This window comes from Phasianus colchicus, chromosome 25 (assembly GCF_987193195.1).
Source record: "Phasianus colchicus chromosome 25, bPhaCol1.hap1.1, whole genome shotgun sequence".
In the NCBI taxonomy this organism is placed as follows: domain Eukaryota; kingdom Metazoa; phylum Chordata; class Aves; order Galliformes; family Phasianidae; genus Phasianus; species Phasianus colchicus.
Genome location: NC_143460.1, coordinates 4454854 through 4477215, shown reverse-complemented (window position 1 = coordinate 4477215; position 22362 = coordinate 4454854). Strand labels below are relative to the sequence as shown.

General features: G+C 56.5%; 2 protein-coding genes across 14 annotated transcripts in view; both read right to left on the bottom strand.

Annotated features, from left to right (window-relative positions):
- Window positions 1–587: 587 nt before the first annotated feature.
- Window positions 588–4992, bottom strand: GOLT1A (golgi transport 1A). Of its 2 annotated transcripts, XM_031605755.2 has the most exons (6): window positions 4893–4992; window positions 4335–4426; window positions 4069–4247; window positions 3932–3995; window positions 2061–3744; window positions 588–670 (listed from the first exon to the last, which is right to left on the bottom strand). In XM_031605755.2, exons 1-5 carry the CDS (start codon window positions 4915–4917, stop codon window positions 3706–3708), a joined length of 399 nt encoding a protein of 132 aa, XP_031461615.2. In that variant the 5' UTR covers window positions 4918–4992; the 3' UTR covers window positions 588–670; window positions 2061–3705. The 2 variants fall into 2 exon arrangements, with proteins under 2 accessions (XP_031461615.2, XP_089980858.1); XM_090124732.1 differs by having other exon boundaries at window positions 3932–4247.
- Window positions 4993–6106: 1114 nt separating this feature from the next.
- The window catches only part of PLEKHA6 (pleckstrin homology domain containing A6), a 38895-nt gene continuing 22639 nt past the window's right edge, over window positions 6107–22362 (bottom strand). For 5 of the 12 annotated variants that reach the window (XM_090124486.1, XM_090124485.1, XM_090124487.1 and 2 more), the window contains 23 exons: window positions 22207–22279; window positions 21636–21736; window positions 19317–19492; window positions 18625–19113; window positions 17849–18353; window positions 17386–17472; window positions 16537–16590; window positions 14886–14966; window positions 13727–13798; window positions 13373–13453; window positions 12966–13115; window positions 12751–12846; window positions 12244–12355; window positions 11989–12128; window positions 11298–11447; window positions 10037–10160; window positions 9772–9881; window positions 9327–9509; window positions 9011–9175; window positions 8655–8788; window positions 8434–8576; window positions 7739–7862; window positions 6107–7379 (listed from right to left, as the gene is read on the bottom strand). In XM_090124486.1, coding sequence (XP_089980612.1) covers window positions 7747–7862; window positions 8434–8576; window positions 8655–8788; window positions 9011–9175; window positions 9327–9509; window positions 9772–9881; window positions 10037–10160; window positions 11298–11447; window positions 11989–12128; window positions 12244–12355; window positions 12751–12846; window positions 12966–13115; window positions 13373–13453; window positions 13727–13798; window positions 14886–14966; window positions 16537–16590; window positions 17386–17472; window positions 17849–18353; window positions 18625–19113; window positions 19317–19492; window positions 21636–21736; window positions 22207–22279 — 3342 coding nt within the window. In that variant the 3' untranslated portion in view covers window positions 6107–7379; window positions 7739–7746. The other 7 variants (XM_090124481.1, XM_090124484.1, XM_090124491.1 and 4 more) reach the window with 7 other exon arrangements.

The following is a 22362-nucleotide window of genomic DNA, read 5'->3' as shown; positions in this document are numbered from 1 at the left end:
CCGGCTATGCTGCTAAGGAGCAGAGAAAGAGGGGAAGAGGAATGGGGATTTCCTATAGGATTGAGGGTAGGAATGGCAACAACAGATCCTTGGCCATAAACCTACCAAATCCTGCTGCCCTCATGCAGGTTGCTCTGAGCACGGGGGAAAATCTCCCCCTCATTTTCTCACCCCAGTGAGGGAGCAGAGACTCGTGCACAGAACAGCTGAACTCATCGCAGTTGTATGAGCAGCTGCAGCTTGGCCAGGCACAATGTGATCACTGCAGAGTGTGGAGGAGCACAGCTCACGATGCCCAAGAAGCACAGGATGGGGATGCACAGGTGATGCAGACAGCAAACTGAGCTGCTCAAGAACTGCAAAGCAAAGGACTCCTTCACACAAGTTGTGCTGCTGGCTCCCAGCTCTCGTTGCTGCAGTTCCCTGCTCAGCACCCAGCCCTGGTGCATGGGGGATGGCTGCTGGGTTGAGCCCCGTGGCTCCAAGCCCAGCATTTGACCTCAGGACCCAGGGAACCTTGGTGGGAAATGACTGCAGCAGCAATAAAAATATTCTCAGAAAAAAACCTGATGACACACTTGCCCCTTCCTTGAAGCCCTCAGCTACACAAACACACTGGTGTGCTCCTGTTGCTGCCAGGATTTGCTCAGGGCACTGCTGGCACCCTCACCTGGGGACACAAAAGCTGGGGTGGCACAAGGAGGGTCTCCCCCCCACCTCACCTCCAAACCTGGGGATTCACAGCCTCCTCCACCCCAAACTCCCCGGGGCTTTGGGTCACAGTGTTTGGAGCCAGGAGAGGGCTGAACTCAGTGGGCACCTCATCTGCCACGGCCTCATTTCTCCCAGCCTTGACGTCTTTTCCCATGCCAGGCCCTGGGGCTGCGTCACCAGGGGCAGCCTTGTGGGGTCAGGAGGCAGCAGCCCAATCCCTGGCAAGGAGCCACCAAGCATAAATCCCCTTTCCGGGCATCCTGAGTGCTCACAAGTCCCCAGAGGAGGGACTTCGGGGTACAGCATCGCTTCTAAAGGGGCCACATCAGCCAGAAGAAGGTGAACACAGGGCATGGGGCTCCAAGGTTTCCATCTCTGCTGTAACCAGGAGGAGCACATCCACAGGACCCCAAGGATGTTCCTCAGTGCACAGAACCTCCCTCCACACAAGGAAAAACCCCACGAGGCATTTTCCACCACCAGTAGAACAAGCAGCTGGTGCACGGGAGCAGTGAGAGAAAGACCTGGCACAGGGCTTCAGCCAACCAGCAAAGGGTGCATTTGTGCACAGAGCTGCAGGGAAAGCAGCACTGCTAAGCCTACTGGAGGGCAGCACAGGGGGAACAAACCCAGTGACATCAGCTGCTTTGAGACTCAGTGATGTTATTCTTCACCCCCTGGGAGAGCAGAGCTGCTGATGCTGAGCTCTTCCCATGCAGCCTTACAGCACAGAGGAGCTTTGCTCCCCACATCAACCCAACCTGAGATTGCAGGCTCAGGATGGGAGGATGTCAGGCTGAAATTCCCCCCATTTGATTCGCTTGCTGCTGTGTTGGACCAGCTGCTCCACACCGTTCCTCATCCTACAGAGATGGAAATTAAACATATCTGGAAATAAAAGGGAATAAAAGCCACTCCTCAGTGGTTTCCTGCCTGCTTTCAAGGAACCAAATCACTAAGCTAAAAGCGAAGGAAAATGCTTTCCAAAGGGAAACAAAAGCTTCCCTGCAAGGAATGACTGAAAAGCTCGAGCACCAAAGCAGCTTTTGGGAAGAACTATGGAGGGTCTGGGTTGCACCAGCACTGAAGGAACTGGGCCATCGACTTCAGCAGTGTCAGGGCTTCACCTAAAATGATTTCTTAATACCAGCACTGCTGCAGCAGGATGCATTGAAATAGCATCCTATTGAACTGGAGGGAAAAAAACACTGAAAATCTTTTTATGAACATCCCAAAAGGTGCAAGTTGGCCATAAGAAGTTGCTTTATAGCCCAAATGAGGCTTTTTACCTGCAAGCAGACACAGCATCACAGCCACACACCAGGGATGCTGTGGGTCCCACTCACCTGCACAGTGGCCAAGCCCAGCTGGGCTCACCAAGCAACTGTCCAGCTCCAATCCTCAGTGCTTTGCCACTAAGGCTGGACTTAAAGAAGGACCAGCCCCACTTCTGCCATCCTCCAAGGCACCAGGAAACCACAGAGGAAGCTTCAAGGGGAGAAGATCTAGCAACCTGTGCTCACACTACAGACACCCCCCCCCTCCAGACAGCAGCATCCCATAAGCACAGCCCCACATACAGCAGAAGAACCCCAAGCTCAGGGGGCTACCGTGCTTTATTCCTGCTGGGGAGCTCTGGGACCCCAGGTGTGGCAGAGGAGACACCACTCCACATCAGCTGAGCTGTTTTCAAGTTTGCTCTCACCTGCTGCAGACCCTGCCAGCACCTCAGATACGCTCAGGCTGCGCTCCAATCAGGAGGGAACATGTTTAATTCAAACTCATTAATTAATTCCTGCCATTTAAGAAAGGTATCTGTGCAGGGACCAGCTTTGATGTGATTGCCCTGGTTTAATTAAACTCATTGCTTGCACCCTGCTTCCCAAGTGCTCATAGAATCCCAGCTCGTATCCATTGAGCTCGTTCCTCTGACTGCAGAGCTGTGGTGTTACCCAACCTGTTCTCTCCTGGAGAGAGGCTGTTCTTCACCCCAGCAGTGCAGTTCCTGTCCCCTGCTCACAGAACTGGCCCTACACCAGCCCCACTGTGCTGCCATCAGTACACCCAGCCCTGCTCCCAGCTGGTTGCATCCCATGGGAAATGGGGCTGTGGGAAATGTGAGTGCTCAGATAGCAGCCCCGTGTCCACGTGCTGCCCTACAAGTGCTTCAACCTCCCTCTTCCACCCCAATATCTCAATTAATTCATAATCTTGGATGTCATTTGCTTTTTCATGGTGACTGGATTTCAGAGGGGTAATTTACTCTCCTCCGATCAGGTCATGAAATGTTATTATGGTTTAATGGGTGTTTTCCTAACCTCTCCTGCCCTCTCCCTCTGCTCCCTGGGCTCTGCTTGCCACAGCCCACGGTCCTGCTGGGTGCGTGGGAAGGCAGCTGCAGCCACTGGGGTTGCCCCCATGTCACCTCCATTCATGGCCATGGGAAGATCTCCATGTCACCTCCAGCCATGGCCATGAGAATGTCTCCATGTCACCTCCAGCCATGGCCATGGGAAGGTCTCCATGTCACCTCCAGTCGTGGCCATGGGAAGATCTCCATGTCACCTCCAGCCATGGCCATGGCAAGGTCTCCATGTCACCTCCAGCCATGGCCATGAGAATGTCTCCATGTCACCTCCAGCCATGGCCATGGGAAGGTCTTCATGTCACCTCCAGTCGTGGCCATGGGAAGGTCTCCATGTCACCTCCAGCCATGGCCATTATGCTTCTTAGTGGCATTAAGAGTAGGCTCCAAGCCCCAGAAAAATATCACAGCCTCAGTATGGTCTCAGACACACTTTTTTAAATTAAATCCAGCTCTCATGAGGGAAAGACAACAACAACAACAACAACAACAACAATAATAATAATTACAAAGCCTGCCTGGCGCAGCCTGCGAGGCACCATCCCTGCAGCACAACCATCTCCAACCCCCAGCAGGATTGAAGGACCACTCGTGCTGTCCCACCTGTGACATCATCCATCCCGTGGTCACACTATGGAGCTGCTGTCACCCAGTTTCTCCAAGAGCTGTAAGATGAACCGTTCCTGATTAGCAGCACAACACTCCAGGAGCAGCAGGGAGACCGTGCCGACCTCCTCCTGCATGCCCACAATGCTGCTTCAATGCAGCAATGCCAGCAGTTTCTATCCCCCAAGGACTGCATCCCCCAAGGTCCGCATCCAGAGGTGACGCCTTGCCCAGCACCCTGCTCACCTTGTTCAGAACAGGGATATTCACCAGCGAGCCCAAAAAGCCAAAAGCCACTGGGAAAAAACTCCTGCACCGAAACAAAAGGCTCTGTTAAGCCTGCCATGGTAGATGCTGGTGGCACGGATTGGGTCCACGCAGACCTGAAGAGTGTGATGAAGCCGTAAGCTTCCAGCAGCATCCCCAGGAGCGGCCACCGCATGAGGACGATGAGGAGCCCCCCAAGGAAGAAGCTGCTGCCCTTCATCTTTTGCCTTTGGAAGAAGAAGGTGAAGGTCCTCCTGAAGCCGATGATGAAGACCAAACCGGAGAGAAAGAGAATCTGGGACGAGGCAGCAAGGAGGGGTGAGAGCAGCCCTGCCCTATGGCCCCTTTGCTCCAGAGATCCCCCCTGCTGTGCCATACTCACGTTCCCAAAAGCCAGGAGCACCGAATCGAAGTATAGGAGCATCCCAAAGAGGATGAAGAAGATGCCGAAGCCGACCAGCCCCACACCAATCCCTGCAGAGGATGGGCTGAAATGAGGGTTTGGGTGCACTGCTCTGCTCCCCCCCAGGCAGTGCTTGCTTTGCTCAGGGCCACCCCGTCCCATTCCCTCCCAGAAACGTCCCTATGATTTCTCTCCCCCTGCTGAAGTCCTGGGGAGGCTGAAAAACCAATGAATTCAGGGTGGCTGCGAGGTGTAGAATCAATCACAAACTAACCAGGAAGGTCATCCCCAACACTATCCCAGGTGGTTGCACGAAGGGTGGATCAGATGCTATGGTGGAGGCAAGGGGTTGGGCACCTCCCTGCTTGCCTTCCTCACACAGCCCCCACCCCACTGTGCCAATCCCCCTATGAATCACATCCAACCCGTGACCCCAACACCATGCAGTTTGCCATCACCCCTTCTCCCTTCCCCTGTGCCCTCAGCCCCACTGTAGGGTCAGCACCCCCAGCACATCTCACCCTGGTGCCCACTCACTTTGGAAGTCGCTCAGAGTCACCATTTTGCCCCACTGCTCCTCGTGTCGGGCGCTCCCTGGCAGTGACCCTTGGAAAGCCCTTTAGTCCCCACGTCATCCTGCAAATCATTAACGGCCCTGGATCTGCTCGGGGTGAGAGGGGAGAGGGGGGGGATCTCCCTATGGGGCGCGTGCAAACCCTGGCTCACCCCACAGCTCTGTTTGCAAGGGGATGCTTTAATCCATTGAGGTTTTTTGGGCACGTTTGCTAGGTATCAATGTGATATTTTTTTTTGTTCCAGTTGCAGCTGCATCCAAAATAATCCCTGCTGGGAAAAGAGACCTCAGTGGGAAAAGGAACCCCAGATGAGGATGAGAGGAGAGCACACACGGGCTGAGCATTGGGCTGCACAGGTTTTTCTGTCCCACTCCTCTTCAATCCGACCTCTGCACAAACAACACCAATACCACGTCGTTTCAGAGATACTTTTATTTCTCTAACGCTAGCCAAAAAAACAAAACAAAACAAAAAACAACCCCCTAAAAATCCAGAAAACAAAATTTTTCCCCCCAACCCCCCCCCACACCCAGTGCATAAATAGATTTCCTCCCAATGCCAATTCTTCTCTCTGTTACAAGTCGCTGCTGTATGAAGTGGTATGAAAAACAATAACCAAAATAAAAACTCAGCATCGAAACTCTTTTTTTTTTTTTTTGCCCTTTTTTTGTTGTTGTAATCGTCGTTTTCTTAAAAAAAAAAAAAAAAAGCCCGAAATGACCCCATTCCATTGCACTGCAGCAGCTGTGGGATGAGGACACAGAGGGTTCCCATCTCCTCCAGCCATGGGAGAGGCCCATTGCCCCCCAGCCAACCCCCCCTGCACAAAGGGCTCTGCCCTGTGCGCCCCCCAGCTGGGGAAATAAAGGCGTCACCTCTTCCACCTTACAGTCTCTTTACATATATATATGTATTTTATTTTTAAATAAATTTGCTTTTCATAAAAGCAGAAAAAAATATATGTGTATATATATATATATATATATATTTTTTTTTTTTTAATAGTTTTTTAATTTTTTTTTTTTTTTAATTTTTTATTTTCTGATAAACTGGCAAAGAATCTGCTCTTGTTGTGCCGACAGCCCTGCGGAGAGATCAGCACAAAACTACCTCCCAGAAAAGAAGAGAAAAAAAAACCAAACCCCATATATATATATATATTATATATATATATATATAATAAATGTATAATTCTCCATAAAACATATATTAAGGCATGTAATAGCAAAATAAAGGGCCAGCTTTATGAGCTAAGGGGGCTGCAGAAGGAGGGGGAGGGGGGTTCCTGTGATGCTATGAGTATTGCTAAGAGTGGGGGGGAGGGATTGGGATGCAGAGGGGGCACACATCAGGATCTGGCCATGGGGACACCACCCACCCCCCACCTCTGCCCCCCACCCCCCCCACATATGGTGCTGTGTTTTCAGGCAGAAACAGCGTTTTTCCCTCTGTTTGGAAAGCGAAAATAAAATGAAATAAAGGCTTGCAGGAGGAGAAATGACCAAGCTGATGTGGTTGGAGTGCAATGGCGAGGCTGTGTGGTGAGACCGGAGGGATTCAGTCCATGCTGAGCAGCTGAGATGTCCCTTCCTGTCCCCACATCCATCCCCGGTGCTGCGGGAGAAGGAATCCCTCCTCCAGCACAGAGGGCTGACCAGGGAGTGCTGGATGTGTGCAGTCCTATGGAAATCCTGCTGGGTCACCTGGGCTGTGATAGAGGTGACCATGAGCAAAGCATTGCTACCACCTGGATGCATTCACGGCTCCAGCCCGGTCCCTTCCTTGTCACCATCCCCATCCATCCTGCAGATTGCTGCTTGGCCCATCGACTCTTCTCCGTTCATCTGCTCCTTCCCCACATCCCCTGTCCCTGCCTGCACCTGCTGCTCCGTGGCTCTGTGCTGGGCAGCCCTCATCATCCTGGCCCTCAGGACACCTGTGTGTTCCTCTCCGTGCACCCTGTTCCCATTGCAGCCACGATGGGGCTGGCACCTCCCTCCAGCAAGGTGCTGAAAGCTTTCAGGGCACAGCCAGGAGCACAGATGCACGTGGAGAATGCACCATCCATAGTGCAGACGGTCCCCTTTGTGTGACCAACGCACGGAGAGCTGAGGGATGCTGCACTCCTCCAGGGCTGTCCCAGCTGCACGCGTCCCTCCACGCACCCAGGACAACACAGCTGTGTCCCAGTGCTGGGTGGAAGCTCGGTGGCCCCAGTCCTTGGGGACTTGTGGCATCTGCTCCTCCAGGATGGGGCAGAGCGTTGGGGCTGCATCTCCCCACTCATCCATCCCGATGGTGATGCCATCGATGGGAAGGAGGGAGGGGGTCCAGGAGAACCAAAAACGATGGCGCAGAGAGGGTCAGTGTCGAGCCAGGGCGCACGTAGTGCTGCACTAGAACGTGGCCCCATGAGACTTGATGGCACCAGCGGCTGCCAGGGCTTGAGCTGGAGGGAGAGGAGCAGAGCTGAGTGCTGTGATCCCTACAGATGCCCACTGAGCAGCCTGGAGTAAAACCCCACAGACTCAAACCCACATCCAGCACCTCCTGGGGAACAACACATCCTGGGGGGCAGCAGCCAGCTCAGCCCCATGCCCACACCGGGGTCCCTGGCTGGATCCCACACCACAGAGGACACTGCACTTGTTCCATAGGAGGAGATGGGGCTGACGTGGCTCGGAGGTGTTAGCTGGAGCAAGCAGTGATGGATGGAGGCCGGGTGGAAAAGACATCGGGGGGAGTGGCACCCCCCGCCCATCCCTGGGTGGAGAAGATGGGATGAAGTACAAGAGAAAAGGTGCTTACTTCATGGCTCAGACACGCATAAAATGGCTGCAGTCGGCGACCCGGGATGGTTCAGACGAGAGGGGGTTGGTCGGTGGAGTCGGGGAAGCTGGGGAGGTGGGAGGGCTTGGGGTAGTGCATTGAGCTGGAAACAAGAAATGGGAGAAGGGCATGAAGAACACAAGCTGAGAGCAGCAAGAGGGGAGGAGGCAGCACAGCGGGCAGGTTAGCAAGGGGAGGAAACCAAGAGGAAGGAAGGGAGGAAGCAGGGCGAGCAGCCACTGCCCGGCTGCAGCACGCACACGTGAGCTCCCAGAGGGCTCCTCCTGGACAAGGCTGTGGGCACTGTGTGCCACCACTGGACATGGTCAGTGCTTCCTCATCCCTGAGTTGGGTTCCTTCCCTTGGATGTGCGGTAGGCAGATTTTGATGGTGAGCATTCTATTCTGCAATGCTCGGTGCTGCTGTCCTGGCAGCTGCAAGCATCACCTGGCTTGGCTGCTGCACGGTGCTGCCTTACAGCAATGCAGGATGCTCTCTGTGTGCACAGCCCCTGTTCCTTTGTTGCCTGTCTGGTCCATCACCCACTCACTGAATCTGCTTGTTCCACACTGCAGCAATTCCTCCTGCCCATCTGGTACCTCCAGTCCCTCTCCTGGAGGGCTGGCAGGCAGTGGGTGGGCGCCCTGGACCCTCTGTATCCCTCCATGCCTTACCTGATAGCATGCGGCCCCGGCGGGATGCCTCAGCAGCCAGAGCACATGAGATCTCTATCCTCTTCTCTTGCTCCTGCAGCTGTGTTTCGGGGTCCTGGGGAGTGTCCACTTCACCCTCACCCAGGGGGATGACATTCTGCAGGCTGCAGGGACAGCGCTGGCTCAGGGGGATGCACAGGGGTGCTGGGGTTGGGGTGCACACTGCGGGCGTTGCACCTCACCTGGACTTGGCAATGAGGGTTTTTATCCTTTCCACCTTCTTTTGCTTCTCCTTCATTTCTTCGGGGCTGAGTGGTGTGTCAGGCTCCAGCTCGATGTACCGCTCAGGGATGAGGACTTTGTCCGGCGTGGAGAGCTGGGTGCAGGGCTGAGCTGAGCACTGCTCAGCAGGGTCCCATCCCCTCCCCAGCACACACATTCCCTACACAACCACTCCCAGCTCCCACTACACCAGACACAGGCATGGAAGCAGCACTCACTCCAGCACCAGAGCCCCACACAGTGCAGAGGCTGGATTGATCCTCCAGCAAAGGGGATATACCCCGTGCCCACATCTCCACGGAGCTCCTGTCCTCACCTCCTTGTTGATGTCCACATCGTAGTGCTGTGGCTCCAGCTCCATTTTGCGCAGCCGTGCGATCTCCTCTCGGGGTGTTTCGTGCACCTTGCCAGGTTCATCAGACCGCAGCGCTGCCTCCAGGTCAGAGATGTCCACCTCATGGATGCTGCGGTGCCGGCGCACCTATGGGAACCCCAGCCCTGCTGAGCCCCCACACCCAGCAAACAGTGCCCTGCCACAGCCCCGAGTGCCCCTTCTACTCCTTCAGGAACCTCAGCCCACCCCACAAAGCCAATCCTGCTTTGCACCCAGCTGTGTGGGTGCGGGGACTCACCACTTTGTATGAGGCGGGTGCCTTCGTGCCAGGGGTTTCTGGCTGCTGGCTGCCAGGCAGCTGCAGGCTGCGCCGCTTCTCCTTCATGGAGCCACTTTGGTGGCGTTTCATGCGGTCAATCTGCTCCTCCACGCTCATCTTCACCTTTGTCTCATTGGCAAACACAGCGCTCTTCGGTCTCTCCTGGGGAGAGCCCAACCCCATTGTCACACCCCCCCCAAATGGAACAGGATCCAACCCCATCCACCTGTACTGCATCACTCTGCAGAGGGCTGCTGCGCTCAGCCTGCTCCTGGGACACCCAAACTTTTGGGTGTCTCCCAGCCGAGTGCTGAGACACAGAGATGTGTTCCCCCTCCTCTCCAGACCACACTGCTGAGCCCCCAGCTGCCAGCCCAGCCCCTGGCACTGCCCACCCTGCCCAGCCCCCTGCAGCAGCCCCTACCCGGGAGCCCAGCCCGTTGGCCATGCCACTGGCACTCCTCCTCAGCATCCCTGTTGTGGGCACCACCTCCTCCTCCGTCGGGGATTTGGTTCGGGGTGGCACAATGCCCACTGCAGAACAAAGCAAAACATGGAGCTGAACCCTTCTGGGGATGCAGAGCAGAGTCCTGGTCATGCACAGAGCTGATAGAGAGCTGCAGCATGTTGTACAAATGCTGGGGCAGCTCAGTGAGCCTGTTGGAGGAGACCCACTGGGTGGCACCTACCTTTGTTGAGGGCAGCTTGCTTCTCTGCCTCCTGCTCCTGCCGGCTCTGCAGCCCCTCAGCAGTGGGGCCGGGTGCAGCCACTCGTTGCATCTCCTTCTTGTTTTGCTCCAAGCTTGGTTTGGGCTGTGGGGAGAAAGTGAGTCTGTGGTGAGATTCTGCTCTGCTGGGTGGCCACACACTGCCTGGGCACAGCATGCTGCCATGGGTTGGCACACAGCCTCAGGAGCAGGTGGACACACAGGCACTTGTTTGGCAGTATCTGTGCTCCCCAAATGAGCTCCAACAGTGGGGACATGGGCTGGGAGGGCTCCACAGCTCTTGCCTCAACCCACTGGGGCCAGGCACCCAACGCCGTCCTGGTGACGCAGTTCTGTGTGGGACAAGCTGTCTACAGGAGGACAGTCCTGACATGGCTCAGAGGTGGCATCCAAGAGCTGCAGGATGGAGGTGCCCAATGCTGAACTCCAGTCCCTGTGTGCAGGAGGGAACGGGGCCCTATAGGACAGCAGACAGCAGCAGGGAGCAAGCCAAGGGCTGCTTTCAGAGTCCTGCCCGATAACAGTGCAACAGATCCAGCATGATGGAGAGGGTCAGGGAGAGACTAAAGAGCTCAGTGTGACCCCACACTGCCGTCCTCTACTCTGCATGGAGATGATGCACCCCAACATACCTTACACCATACAGATTGGCACAACCATGGCACAACTGTGATTACTCTGTGGTTGCATGGATGCTGGAGGTGCTATTTGCTCAAACATTCCCTGTTTTCACAGCCCCACATGCACACATCCTAAGCCCCTCTCATGACCACCAAGTTGCTTCTGTCTTCCAGAGTACAAACATGGTCCCATTCCCAGGCAGAGACGTCACCAGAGATCCTTAGGATTGAGTGTACTTATGTGGTCACCCCAGGCCAGCTGAGCCCCTGGCACAGCGGTGAGTGGAAGGACAGCAAGAGAGGACAGGGCAGAGGAAAGCAGAGAGGCTGCAGCAGATTTGCATCTCCTCCAGCTGCCCAGGAGGAGCCTGTCCCTGTCCTGAGCATGTGCACCAGCACAGGGGACTTGGAGAGGACATGGCGAAGCCACCATGGGGACCCTGCCCGTTGTGCCCCTTGGAGAGGCAGTGCCACGTGCTGCTGTCCCCCGAGCATCACTTTTGTGGGCAGCTCCATCCTCTGGTACCAGCCTCTGGGGAGGGAGGGAGGGAGGGATGGAGGGAAGGGACGCTTCTGGGGCTGCTCTGGAGAGGTTCTGGTACCTGTCCCCTCTGCGACTCGCCGCCTCGCTGCCAGGAAGGGGAGGTGGGGTACGGCCAGGGGCGGCTCTCGCTAGGGAGTGGAGGTACGGTCGGAGGAGGCTCCAGGGGGATGTACGACTTGGGGAGGGGAGGTCGAGGCGGGCCGGGTTCCTGGGGTGGAGAGGAGCATTAGGCGTGAGAGCAGAGAAACTAAGAGATGGGAAGGAAAAGAGAGTTAGAAAGAGATCGAGACAAAACACAGTGAAAGGCCAGGACAGGAGGAGGGAGCGCAGCGGCTGCTGCCTGCTGGGTATCCCCATGCACAGGGGCATTTTTCCCACCTCCCAGTAGGGTCAGGCAGGGCTGGAGCTGTCAGCCTCCAGGAGACATCAGCATTGCTTGGCACAGCTGTGGGGAGTCCCCACGTTTCACCCTCAACTTCACAAGGATGTGGGTGAGCTCAGCACTACCGGACCTTGAGCGAGCAGGGACTGCAGTGCCAAAAAGAGCTGAGCAAGTCTTGGTGTAGGACCCCAAAGATTGCAATACCTTGTGAGGAGCACAGACTCAGATGTCTCCAGGAGACCCCGCAGCCCCCCATGTGCCCATCCATCACCTGAGAGCAAGGAGGCTGGGCCAACCCATGAGCAAAGTGACAAGGAAGGACCTGACGGTGACAAAGGGCTCCCCAAGCACATCCTGGCTCACTCACCTCGCTAGGACCTGGCTTGGTGGGTGAACCCTGGGAGCCAGAGATGAGGGAGAAGGGGCTGAGGGGGCTGGTTAGGCTGGCGGAGCTCAGTGGGCTGGCAGGGCTGTTGGAGCTGTAGGTGCCTGAGGGGCCAATAGCCACTGCAGAGAAAAGCAGAAATAAGTGCATGCACCATGGCACAGTGCCTCCAAAAGTGCTGTCATCAGGGACGTGCCATGCTGGGCTTTGTGCCATGCTGGGATAGAGCCATCTCACCTCTGTGCTTAGCAGTGTCAGTGCCGCGGGATGGGTTGTTCTTCCTCAGCCCCTCCATCACATCCTGGATCCGCCAGATCTCCTTCTGGATCTGCCGGTTCAGCATTTCATTCTGTGAAGGGGGAGAAAAGCAGCGGTCAGAGCAGCCCCTGCTGCCACCAACCCCACACCCAGCCCTGCACATCCCATCCTGGCTGCATCCCAGCGACGGGGCCTGGGGTGTTCAGCTGGGACAGACACAGCCCTGAGGGTGCTGAGCCATCGCACCCACAGCTCAAATCCCACAGGGAGCTGCAGGCTGGTGTGGAGCTGGTGGAACCCCCCCCCCTGGCCCTGTGCAGCCCCTCATCAGCACCCAAGGCAAAGCACCCTCATTAGCACCTACGTGCTGCTAGGCAAGGTCAAAGCAGGACGCTGAGCACCAGCAGCTGCTTGCAAATTAGCTCTCAGCAGAGGAACCAGGTGGCTTCCACCTGCACAGGACTGGGGACAACGTGGGATGCTCACTTGAATATCCAGGTTCAGCTGCTCCCAGAGGTCGTCGTGCAGGGCAGACACCTCGCTCTCCAGGGTCTCATACTCAGCTGTGCTGTTGGCCAAGGCCTGTGGAAGGAATTAGGGGGATTGGGTTGGTGGATTTGCCTCCAGTGTAAGCTCTGCTGGGTGCTCCATGCCTTAGGGATGGATGGGTGGGGACAGGGAATGCAGAGCAGCACCATTACCGTGCTGGCCTGAGACAGCTCCACGCGGATGTTGATGAGCTGGTTCTGCAGAGACTCCTTCTTGTGCAGCAGCTTCTCAGGGTAGGCAGGCTGGCTCCCAAACATCTCCAGCTCCTGGTGCGTCCCCATCAGGGCACTCTCCAGACTCTCCTAAGGGGAACAAGAGGTGCTGCAGCTGTGAGCATCCTGGTGCAGGAGTAGCTTTCTCCCTTCTCAATGGGCCATGAATGCATGGGACCATGACATGAGCACATCTCCCCCAGCCCACAGATGAACGCCAGGAAAGCAGGACATGCCACTTCCTTGCCATCCCCATTGCCTTGCAGTGGGGTTTATCCCCAGATGCACTCAGCCCTGGGGCACTTGGTGTTGCAGCAGCACCATGCAGAACCATGCGCACCACGAACCTTCTCTGCTCGGAGTTGCTGCACCAGCCTCTCCTGCTCCCGCAGCACTTTGTTCTGCTCACAGAGCTTCCCCAACAGCTTCTGTTCCCAGCAAGAAAAAGAGGAAGAGAAGGGTGAGAACCCAGAAATGGGTTTGTGGGATGCTCCAGGCACCTCTGCAAACAGAGCCAAGAGGAGGGCCAAGAGTGGGCTGATCTCTCTCCAGGAGAGATAGGATGCAGCCAGGGCATAGAACATGGCATTGGTTGGATGGAACAATGTGTGGGTTTCAGCCTGCAGGAAACAGGGCACACAGGGACAGAGGCAATAGCACAGGACAGACTGAGAACATGCAGCACGGATATTTGCTCTTACATCAGTGTCTTGCTCGCTTATCTTGTAGGCATGCAGAGTCTCCCTGTAGGCTTCTGGGAAAGGTGTCGTCACCTGCAAGCAGAGCATGGGGTCAGCCTGGCTCCGGGGTCTCAGGGGCTGCCAGGAACCCTGCATAGAGGAGCAGCCCCTCTGCCCCAGCCCTGGGAAGCCCCAGTGCCAGCCCCAGTGCCATGGGCTGGGTGAGCAGCACCGAGCCAAGCTCTCTGCCTGACGCCAAGAGATGTCTCGTGACTCATTAACTGCCTGGTGTACAGCTGCCACCGTTCCACGGGCAGGGAAATGAAGGCAGCAAGATTAAGCTGTAATCCCACTGAGTGGAGTCAGAGCGCCTATAAATCAGCTGCTGCATCAGGACCTGTTTACCATCCAGCTTCTCTGTGAGTCATTTGCCTTTCCTGGAAATCTAAATTACTAATGGGACCTCACCAATTAAATGCCTCCAAGACCTCGAGATGAAAGGCATAATATAGGAAGAAGGAGATCACTATTGCTAGAAAGCTAGATGCTACTTCAGAGTGTTTTAAAACCACAGGACAATGCTTAACAGACCCGAATCTGGGAAATGCCAGAGCCTGGTGGATGCAGACCCTGCAGAGAGCTCAGCCAACGAAGGCATCACAACAGCTCCAGCTTCACCCTGAAGCACATCCCTGCTGCACAGGGATGGGACCACACACCCTCCCCTCCTCACAGGGCATCAGCACTCGGAGCCGCACCCATCAGCACAGATGTCCCCAGGCTTTTGCAGTCTCTTCCATCTCCAGGCAGAAAAAGAGCAGCCGTGTGCATGGGCTGCTTCCTCTCCCTGATGTTGCTTTGGTTGCAGATCTTTGGGCTGGGCTCCTCCAGATCGACCTTCTGGTCACATTGATACACAAAAGCACCCGAACACAGATGAGAGCTCAGGACCGCTGCTTCCCAACCTTGTGCTCTGAGAACCACAAGGATTTACAGGGCTGGAATGGCTCATGGATGGATTTAGCAAAGCCTGGGATGGACGAGCGGGACCCCCAGAGCGTGATGTGCCAGCACTGTGTGGATGCTGGAGTTTGCATGAGCAGAATGGCAGGAGGTGACCTCAGGGATGGCATGGGGCGGCTGGCGTGGCCTGCCATGCACGGGCATTAGCAAGGCTTACTTGCATGTAGAGCTGAGCCCTAGGGGAGGAGCTCTCCACCATCCTGTTCACCATACTGATCAGGGTTTCGCTCTCGCTCATCTGCGACAGACAGGGAAGGAAATGTCAGAGGTCAGCGGAGAGGTGAGGGCGCAGCGCTGGCCAGGAACCCTCAGGGCATTGTGCTGCAAGGTGCCACCTCTAAGAGATGTCCCAAGGGCTCGAGCCACCAGGAATCAGCTGTCTCAGGCTGAGAGCATCCCAGGAGCTGAAAGCTTTGTTGGGGATGAAAACAAATTGAACCCAGCCTTGGCTGGGCAGCAAATCGCACACACAGACACAAGTTTGCACAATGCCCACTGCTGCAACACACTGCATGGCCCCAGCAGACAGACAGACAGGTCAGGCCAACAAACAGCTCTGTGTCCTGCCTTCATAGCAGAGGGATGGCCCTGCTCAGGTGGGGATGGGGACAGCGGTGTCCCCCATTCCAGCTTGGTGGCTTCAAGCAGCAGAGCTGGGTGCTCCCATGGGGATATGTTACATGTGAGTGCTGCAGACAGAGGTGATGCCCTTGCAGCACAGATCCAGGATAGGACCCCGCTGGGGAGCAGCACCAATTGGGGTGCAGCCACGGGAGCCAACTGGTGACACATCACAGCTCTCTGGATAAACGTGGAGAGTGAAAATAAAGAGGTGAATTGTTTTAAAAGAGCTACTTGGCAGCACTGCCCTGAATTAGAGGTCAGCAGGAGAGGAGGAGGAGATGGAAAGCCTTTTTAGGGAGCATTTTAAAGTGCTTCGGTGAGGGAGCGTTGCTGCTGACGGCGTTGAAATAATCCAGAGAGCTTTTATTGCACCGAGTGCTCCTGCGTGTCCCTGGCTCTGCTCCAAGGCAGACACAGATCTTGGTGATTGCTGCACCGATGGGGATTCACAGACTAATGAGATTGTACTGGAGCAGCTCCCTCAGTGCAAACCTGGCTCCTGCAGCGAGCACCAGGCGGCAGCAACAACCGATGGCTCTGGACCCCGCATTGGTGGCAGCTGGTGCTGGCGATTCCCACCCCACCACTCCCACAGCTGTCCCCAAGGCTCTCCCTCACCCTGCTCCCAGAATGAGGTCAGCTTGTGGCTTTCCTCCAAACACCCCACAGCATGCCAAACTTCAGAGCTGTCACTTCAGGGCCGGTCACCCAATCCGAGCTCTGCATCCCACCTCTAGCCTTGGAGGATGCGCATGGTGAGCGTATCACCAAAGCACCATGCTTGCCTTCCTCCCCCTGCAGCACTGTGTGGATGCTGGGCGACCCCCCAGCACCTCCGTGCCTATGGGTGTCATAGGGTGCTGTGCCCAGCCCTGGGCTACTATTTCTGCAGCACTGATGCTGTAGGCACCCCCAGACCCAAGGATGTCCCCCCATTGCCCCTCAGCTCCAGCACACCACACAGAAGACACTGTTGGGGGTGGTTTTCTGCCAAGCAATGAACAACCCTACGGAGGGGGAGGATGGAGGAAGCAAATCAAAGATGACACGTGCTGCTTTAGTGCCAAGAAGGGTGACATGGATGTTAGGGGACGAGATGCTGCACTGGGAGGGACGGAGACGCTGCTGGGGATGGGGCACATGGGAATGTAAGCAGCGTGAGGCTTGCAGCCAGCTCTGCCTACCTGCTGGTCCAAATACTCTAGGTTTCTTTGCAACTGAAGGTCTAAAAGTTCATCCTACCCGGAGCCAGCAGGCATGCGGCAAGAAACGAACACACAAAACATATAAAAGAAGAAGCAAAGCGGTTAGGTGAAGGCTGCAGAAATGCAAAGACCCCTCGGTTGGGGAAGCAAAGTGCCACCTCCTCTGCCCAAAGCGAGGAGGGCTGCGGATGGTGCAGGTCCCTCTCCCTATGCTGGGGCTTTGTTCACTGTCCCTACATCTCTTGCTGGTGAGGATGGATGGCAGCATGGACAGCTGATGAAAATTTTTGCTTCTCCCTCCTGCAGTGGCTGCTCCTGCCATGAAGTTTCAGGGCTGTGCTGCACTATGTGAACCTGCAGGTCCAGCTCCACGATCAAGGAGAAAAACCACCATCTAGGGACAAGCAGCAGCAGCAGCAGCCCAAAGTGAGGTACAAGGAGAGGAGAGGTGCAGGGAGCACGCCAACCTCACCCCAGCCCCAGGGGAGCAGTGACAAGATGGGCATCGCAGAGCATAGGGAGGGTGCAAGGGTGTTTCAGTGCACCCTCAACCCCAGCATGGGGCCAGGGGCTTTCCATAAAGCATGTCCAGGAGGGACCAGAGGCATCAGTCCAAGCTCCACGGTCCCAACTTGCCTCATTGCAACCCATCTCCAACCCTCTGGAGCAGCCGTTTCCTTCTCACCCATCCAAGGCAGGGTGAGCTGTGCCCCACAACAGACCCTACACCCCATCCCATGGGGCTGAGGGCAGCGAGGAGCACATAGCTGTGAACCTCCTGGCTGTGAACCCCCCAGCTCAGCCCATTGACATTGACAGCATACGTACCATCTTGTCATGGACCGTTGGGGATCCTGGGTAGTGGTAGGGGTACATTCCTGCAGGGATGGGCCGCCTGTCACCCAGGTAGTCGTACTGAGGAGAGAGGAGACCCCCATCAAACCCCATGGACAGGTGAGGGGTACGTGGTATCTCCCTGTATCCCCTCTTTTCTATGCTGCACTGCTGCAAATTGGGGCGGATTGCTCCCCTCTGCGCAGAGCCCAGCCATGCAGCAGGGTCAGGGCTGGCTTTTAGCAATGCAGCAGCCATGCAGGAGCATCAGCATGCCCCATTTGGGACTGCCTTGCTCATGGAAGTCCTAAGAGAGGAACTAAAGCTGCACATCAAGGACTTGGTGGCACCTCGAGGCCAACACATGCACACGGAGGGGACAAGCTGCGCTGCAGCATCCCCACCCTACAGCCCTCAACCAGGTTCCCCCTCCACTGCGACACACCCCAGCGCTTACCTTGGGAGAACTGATGGATCTCCTCATCATGAAGGTGCCGGGGTCGACGTAAATCTCCTCTCCACGGGGCGGCAGCCGCTCGAAGCGGGCGCTGGGAGAGCGCACCGGGGAGTAGACCCGAGTGTGGCTGTAGGATCCCTGGCTGGGTGAGCGGGGCACGGAGCGGGAGCGGGGCTGCAGTGACATCCTCCTCAGTGACCCCGAGGCAGCATCCACCTCATCGAAATAAGTCGGCTGCCTACCAGGGAGCCAGACCGGGACATCCTGCCGGCCAAAGCCGGGGTGCTCCTTCCATTCCTGGAGCTGGTAGGGGCTGCCATTGCGGAAGGAATGGCGCTTGTTGTCCAATGCCCAGGGAGGGCTGACCCGCTCGTAGGCGGGCATGGAGCAGATGCTGTCGGGGCGCACGCCGGGTGGGTAGTACTGATAGTCCTCGGGGTACTGGGGTGAGTATGGGGGGTAGTAGTCAGGCACCCGGCGAGACACGGGGTAAAACCTGGTGGGGCTGGAAGAGAAGAGAGGGGTGAGAACTGAGCGGTCACTGTAGGCAAGGACACCCTTAGAGCAAGCAGCGTTGGGAAAGCTGACTGGTGTCCCTCGTCCTGGGGACCATGAGGTGATCCTCTCCAAAAACCCACCCTGCTTGCTTTTTGGGGTATCCTACAGCTTGGAGCCAACGTGATTTGTTGATCCCAAAAGGGGATTTAACAGGTGGAAAGAGGCCAAATATACCCAGAACATCGCCCTGGAGAAAAGGAGAACATCCCAGCCCTTACCTGCGCAGCTCCTCGGGGGGCACATTGCCCCGGCGCAGGTTCACCCACTGCTGCAGCTGCGTCATGGAGCTCTTACGCTGCGCGATTTTCTCGGGGTTGGTGCGGGGGGCGAAGCTGCGGCGGTGGGCAGCACTCTCCCCATCGGGTGGGGGGTAGGCAGTGCTGCCAGGGCGACTGGGAGATGTGTAGGGCCAACCATTGGGTTGGGGCGGCCGCTCTGTGCTCGTCGGCACCCGAGGTGCTTCGGGGTAAGGGCTGCCGGGCTCAGAGGGTATCTCTTGCCCAGCAATGCCGTTGGCTTTGGTCAAGGGTTCCTTCTTGCTCTCCATCCTCTCTGGTTTCCTCTCGAGTTTCTCTGAGCCACGGCCGTCGCCTTCACCCCGGGTCTTGGAGTTGGGGTCAGCTTTGGGGTGCTCGTGGTGCACAGTATTCCGATGGTGGTGGTGGTGTTTGCTGGGGGGGATGTTCTCAGAATCCGTCTTCTCGTGTCTGGAGGGCACGGAGATGCAAGCAGAGCATTACCTTTCTTTCATAACGCCCTCAGGATGGCTGTCAACATCCCAACCCTCTTCCCACAGCCTCAGCGGGATGCTGACGCTTCCCAGTTCCATTCTGCTCCCATGCCTCCCCACCCCGTTCCCAAGAGGCAGAGGAGCGTCTCCAGCCCTGTGAGACAGGGACAACGCTCTGACCTCTGGGTTGGGGGGATCTGCACCCGGGCAGCTTCGCCCATGGCTTGGATCCAGGATTCCTGCTCTTCTGTGTTCTCAGCACTGAAGAAGTACGTCCGGATGCCAGCGTGCTCGGCCTGGGGAGACAGGGACTGTTCGTTACTCGCCGGCACCTCCTCCACCCAGCACACCGTCACCTGCAGGAAGGCAGAGAAGTGGGGAGAGAGACAGACAGGAGGTGTGAGAGCTCCATCTCCTGCTTGGCAAGAGCTCCTGGCGCTGCAGTGCTCCGTCCTTCCCTCCCCAGGAGCATCCTCACAGCACTGGGTGGAAGGAAGGCTCACTGTGATGCCCTCACCCCCAGCCAGTCCAAGTGTTACCCTTCATGCAGGACGAGGGGGAAGGTGGCTTCTTGGTTCAGACAATGTTTTAGGGGGAAAAAGTTCGCTTTGGGTTCATTTTCCATGCCCACACCCCACCCTGTGCTGTAGGCAGAATTGGTTGCCCCAGGCCTTTTTGAAGCAACCACTTTCCCCCTCTCTGGAGAGGAACAGGAGGCAACAAGGAGGAAGAAATGGAAAAAAAAAAAAAAGCAGATTCTTCCTCCTGAAAGACCTTCAGGGTTCAATTTTTATCATTTTAATTAACCAAAAATAAAAAGGAGGTTCTGATTAGAACCTTCCCTTGGGTTTCCATTTGGGGTTTCCACTTGGGGACAGGGACGCCCTCCTGCCTGGTCCCTCCAGCCCTCGTAGAGCTCGAGAGCTTTGAACAAGAGCTCAAACCAAACCAATTCCTCCCCAGGTTAGTGGGAGCGGGGTGAGCAAAGCATGCAGCCCCTCACCCTCTGCATGCACCCATAACACAAGCTGATGTACCTATGCTGGGTGCTGGCGTGGCTGACGGGCGCACGGAGACCTCCTGCCCTGGGGGATCCTCGCCCGCGGAGAGAGGAGGAAACACAGAGATGGGGTCAAAGCACAGCAGGGGAAGCACGGGCGCAGCCCTCGCTTTGCTTTGGGGACTGCTCAGCCCTGGAGGTGGATGGGGATCACTGTGACACCGCAGGTTTGGGACGCTCGGGTGTATGTTGAGCATGGTTGGAGAGTCCCCAGGAATCAGAGAACCATAGCGTGGTTGGGTTGGAGGGGACTTAGTGATCATCCGTGCTATGGGCAGGCTGCCACCCCCAGCTCAGGCTGCCCAGGGTTCCATCCATGACATCGGGCACCTCCAGGGATGGGACAAAGCCATCCACGGGCACCCTCGGGTGCACACAAAAACACAGCCCCTCATCCTTAGAGCTCAGCTGGTGAATATCAGCCCTCCAGGGCTCCTCCCCAACCACATCACAAGCCACTTCTGGGTCATTGCTCTGCTCCCAACACAGACAGACAGACACAGCTTCCTGGGCACGGGCACATGGTAATCACTGCTTGTCAGTACTCACCCTAAGCCATGCTCGCACTAGGTTTCAGGGTGGCACTACAAAAATATGCCCTTCAGATTGCAAAAGCATCCCCACAGTGAAACTTAGAGCAGTGCTTGAGGTGCTGGAGCCCACAGCTGGCGGTGTGCGTTGCTCATGGATGGGAAACCCCATGTGCAGAGGTGAGGGCTGCAGTGCCCTAACCCCAGCTCCAGCACTGGGGGTTGGCTCAGTACTTCTATTGATAGAAGGGTCTGTCTGGGTGCATTCTGAGGGAGTGCAGAGGTGCAGGGATGTGTCTGTGGAGCTCACGAGCAGGAAAACGTGAGCTTAGCTTTGCACAAGTAGGGCTGTGCATCAAGGCAGCAAGGAGGTGCTTGGGAACCATGGCAGCAGGGGTAGCAGTGCCTCAAGGTGCACACTGGTACCCACCAGTGCTGTGTGAGTGCCACTGAGCATCGCTGTGGAGGGGACAGATGGGGTCTGCTCAGAGACAAATGTGGGACAGTCATCCTCTGCCTTCCAGCTCTCCCTTCCTACATCCACTGCAGGGAGGGCTGATGAGCAGCAACTAATGCACCAGTCAAAGCAAGCCAAAAAAAATGGAGCTGGGGATGCTCTGTGCTTGATAGAGAGAGCTCTGCTGAGAAACGCCACTGGAATGGGCAGGATGGGAACAGGGCTTGGAGAGGAAAGCATTCCCAGCCCACCCAGTGGGAGGTGATGCTGCTTTGCCCCCTTCATGCCTCAGTTTCCCCAGCACATCCCAGGGGATTCTGGCAGTTCCCCTCTCCGCAGCTGGGCTATGCTCCATGCCCCACCACCAAGAAAGCGAGAGGAGGGCACAGCAGGGACCCCACCAGCATCAGCCCCTCCTCACCCCCCCAAATCCCACACGGCCCCACACTCACCTTAAAGGTGTGCTTCCTGCTGATGTTGTCAGAGGGCTGCACGGCTGCCACGCGGAAGCTGAGCAGGGGGATGCTGCCCAGGATGCTTTCCTCCTTCTCATCTGGTGGGCAAACAGGAGCGTTTAGAGGCAAGGTGGGACCCAGCGGGCGTGCATGGTGAGCAGCCCACCTGTGGCAATGCGCTGCCTTCCTGTTGCTTCACCCTCCCCTGCAAGCAGTGCCGCTGCTCAGCACGCCAACCTGCTCAATAATTCATGCTCGCCCTCGGCTGCCAAGGAGAACTGAGCTGAGTGAGCTGCCAGGAGGCGGGCGAAGGGCATTAACCCCTCAGTGCCCCAGCGTAGTGAGCACCCACAGGAGCAAGCACCCATAAACGTGAGCACCCGCAAAAAAGCAAGCGGCTGCGAAGAGCAAAAACGCCTGCAAAACGCACAGACACCCCCAAAAGCATGCAGTCATGAAAAGCAAGCAGCTGCCGAAGCAAAAACACTCACAAAAGCGTGCACCCACAAAAGTGAGCACCCACAAAAGTGAGCACTTGCAAAAACAAGAACGCCCACAACCGTTGTACCTTTGTAGTAGAAGAGGCAGCGATCCACCAGCACAAACCAGCGCTTGTTCCACTGCTTCACCCCCGAGCTGGCCTGCAAGAGAGCAGCAGTGAGATGCTGGCAGCACGCAGCCATTGGGAGGAGCACTCCCTGGGATGGAGCACAGAGGGGCTGGG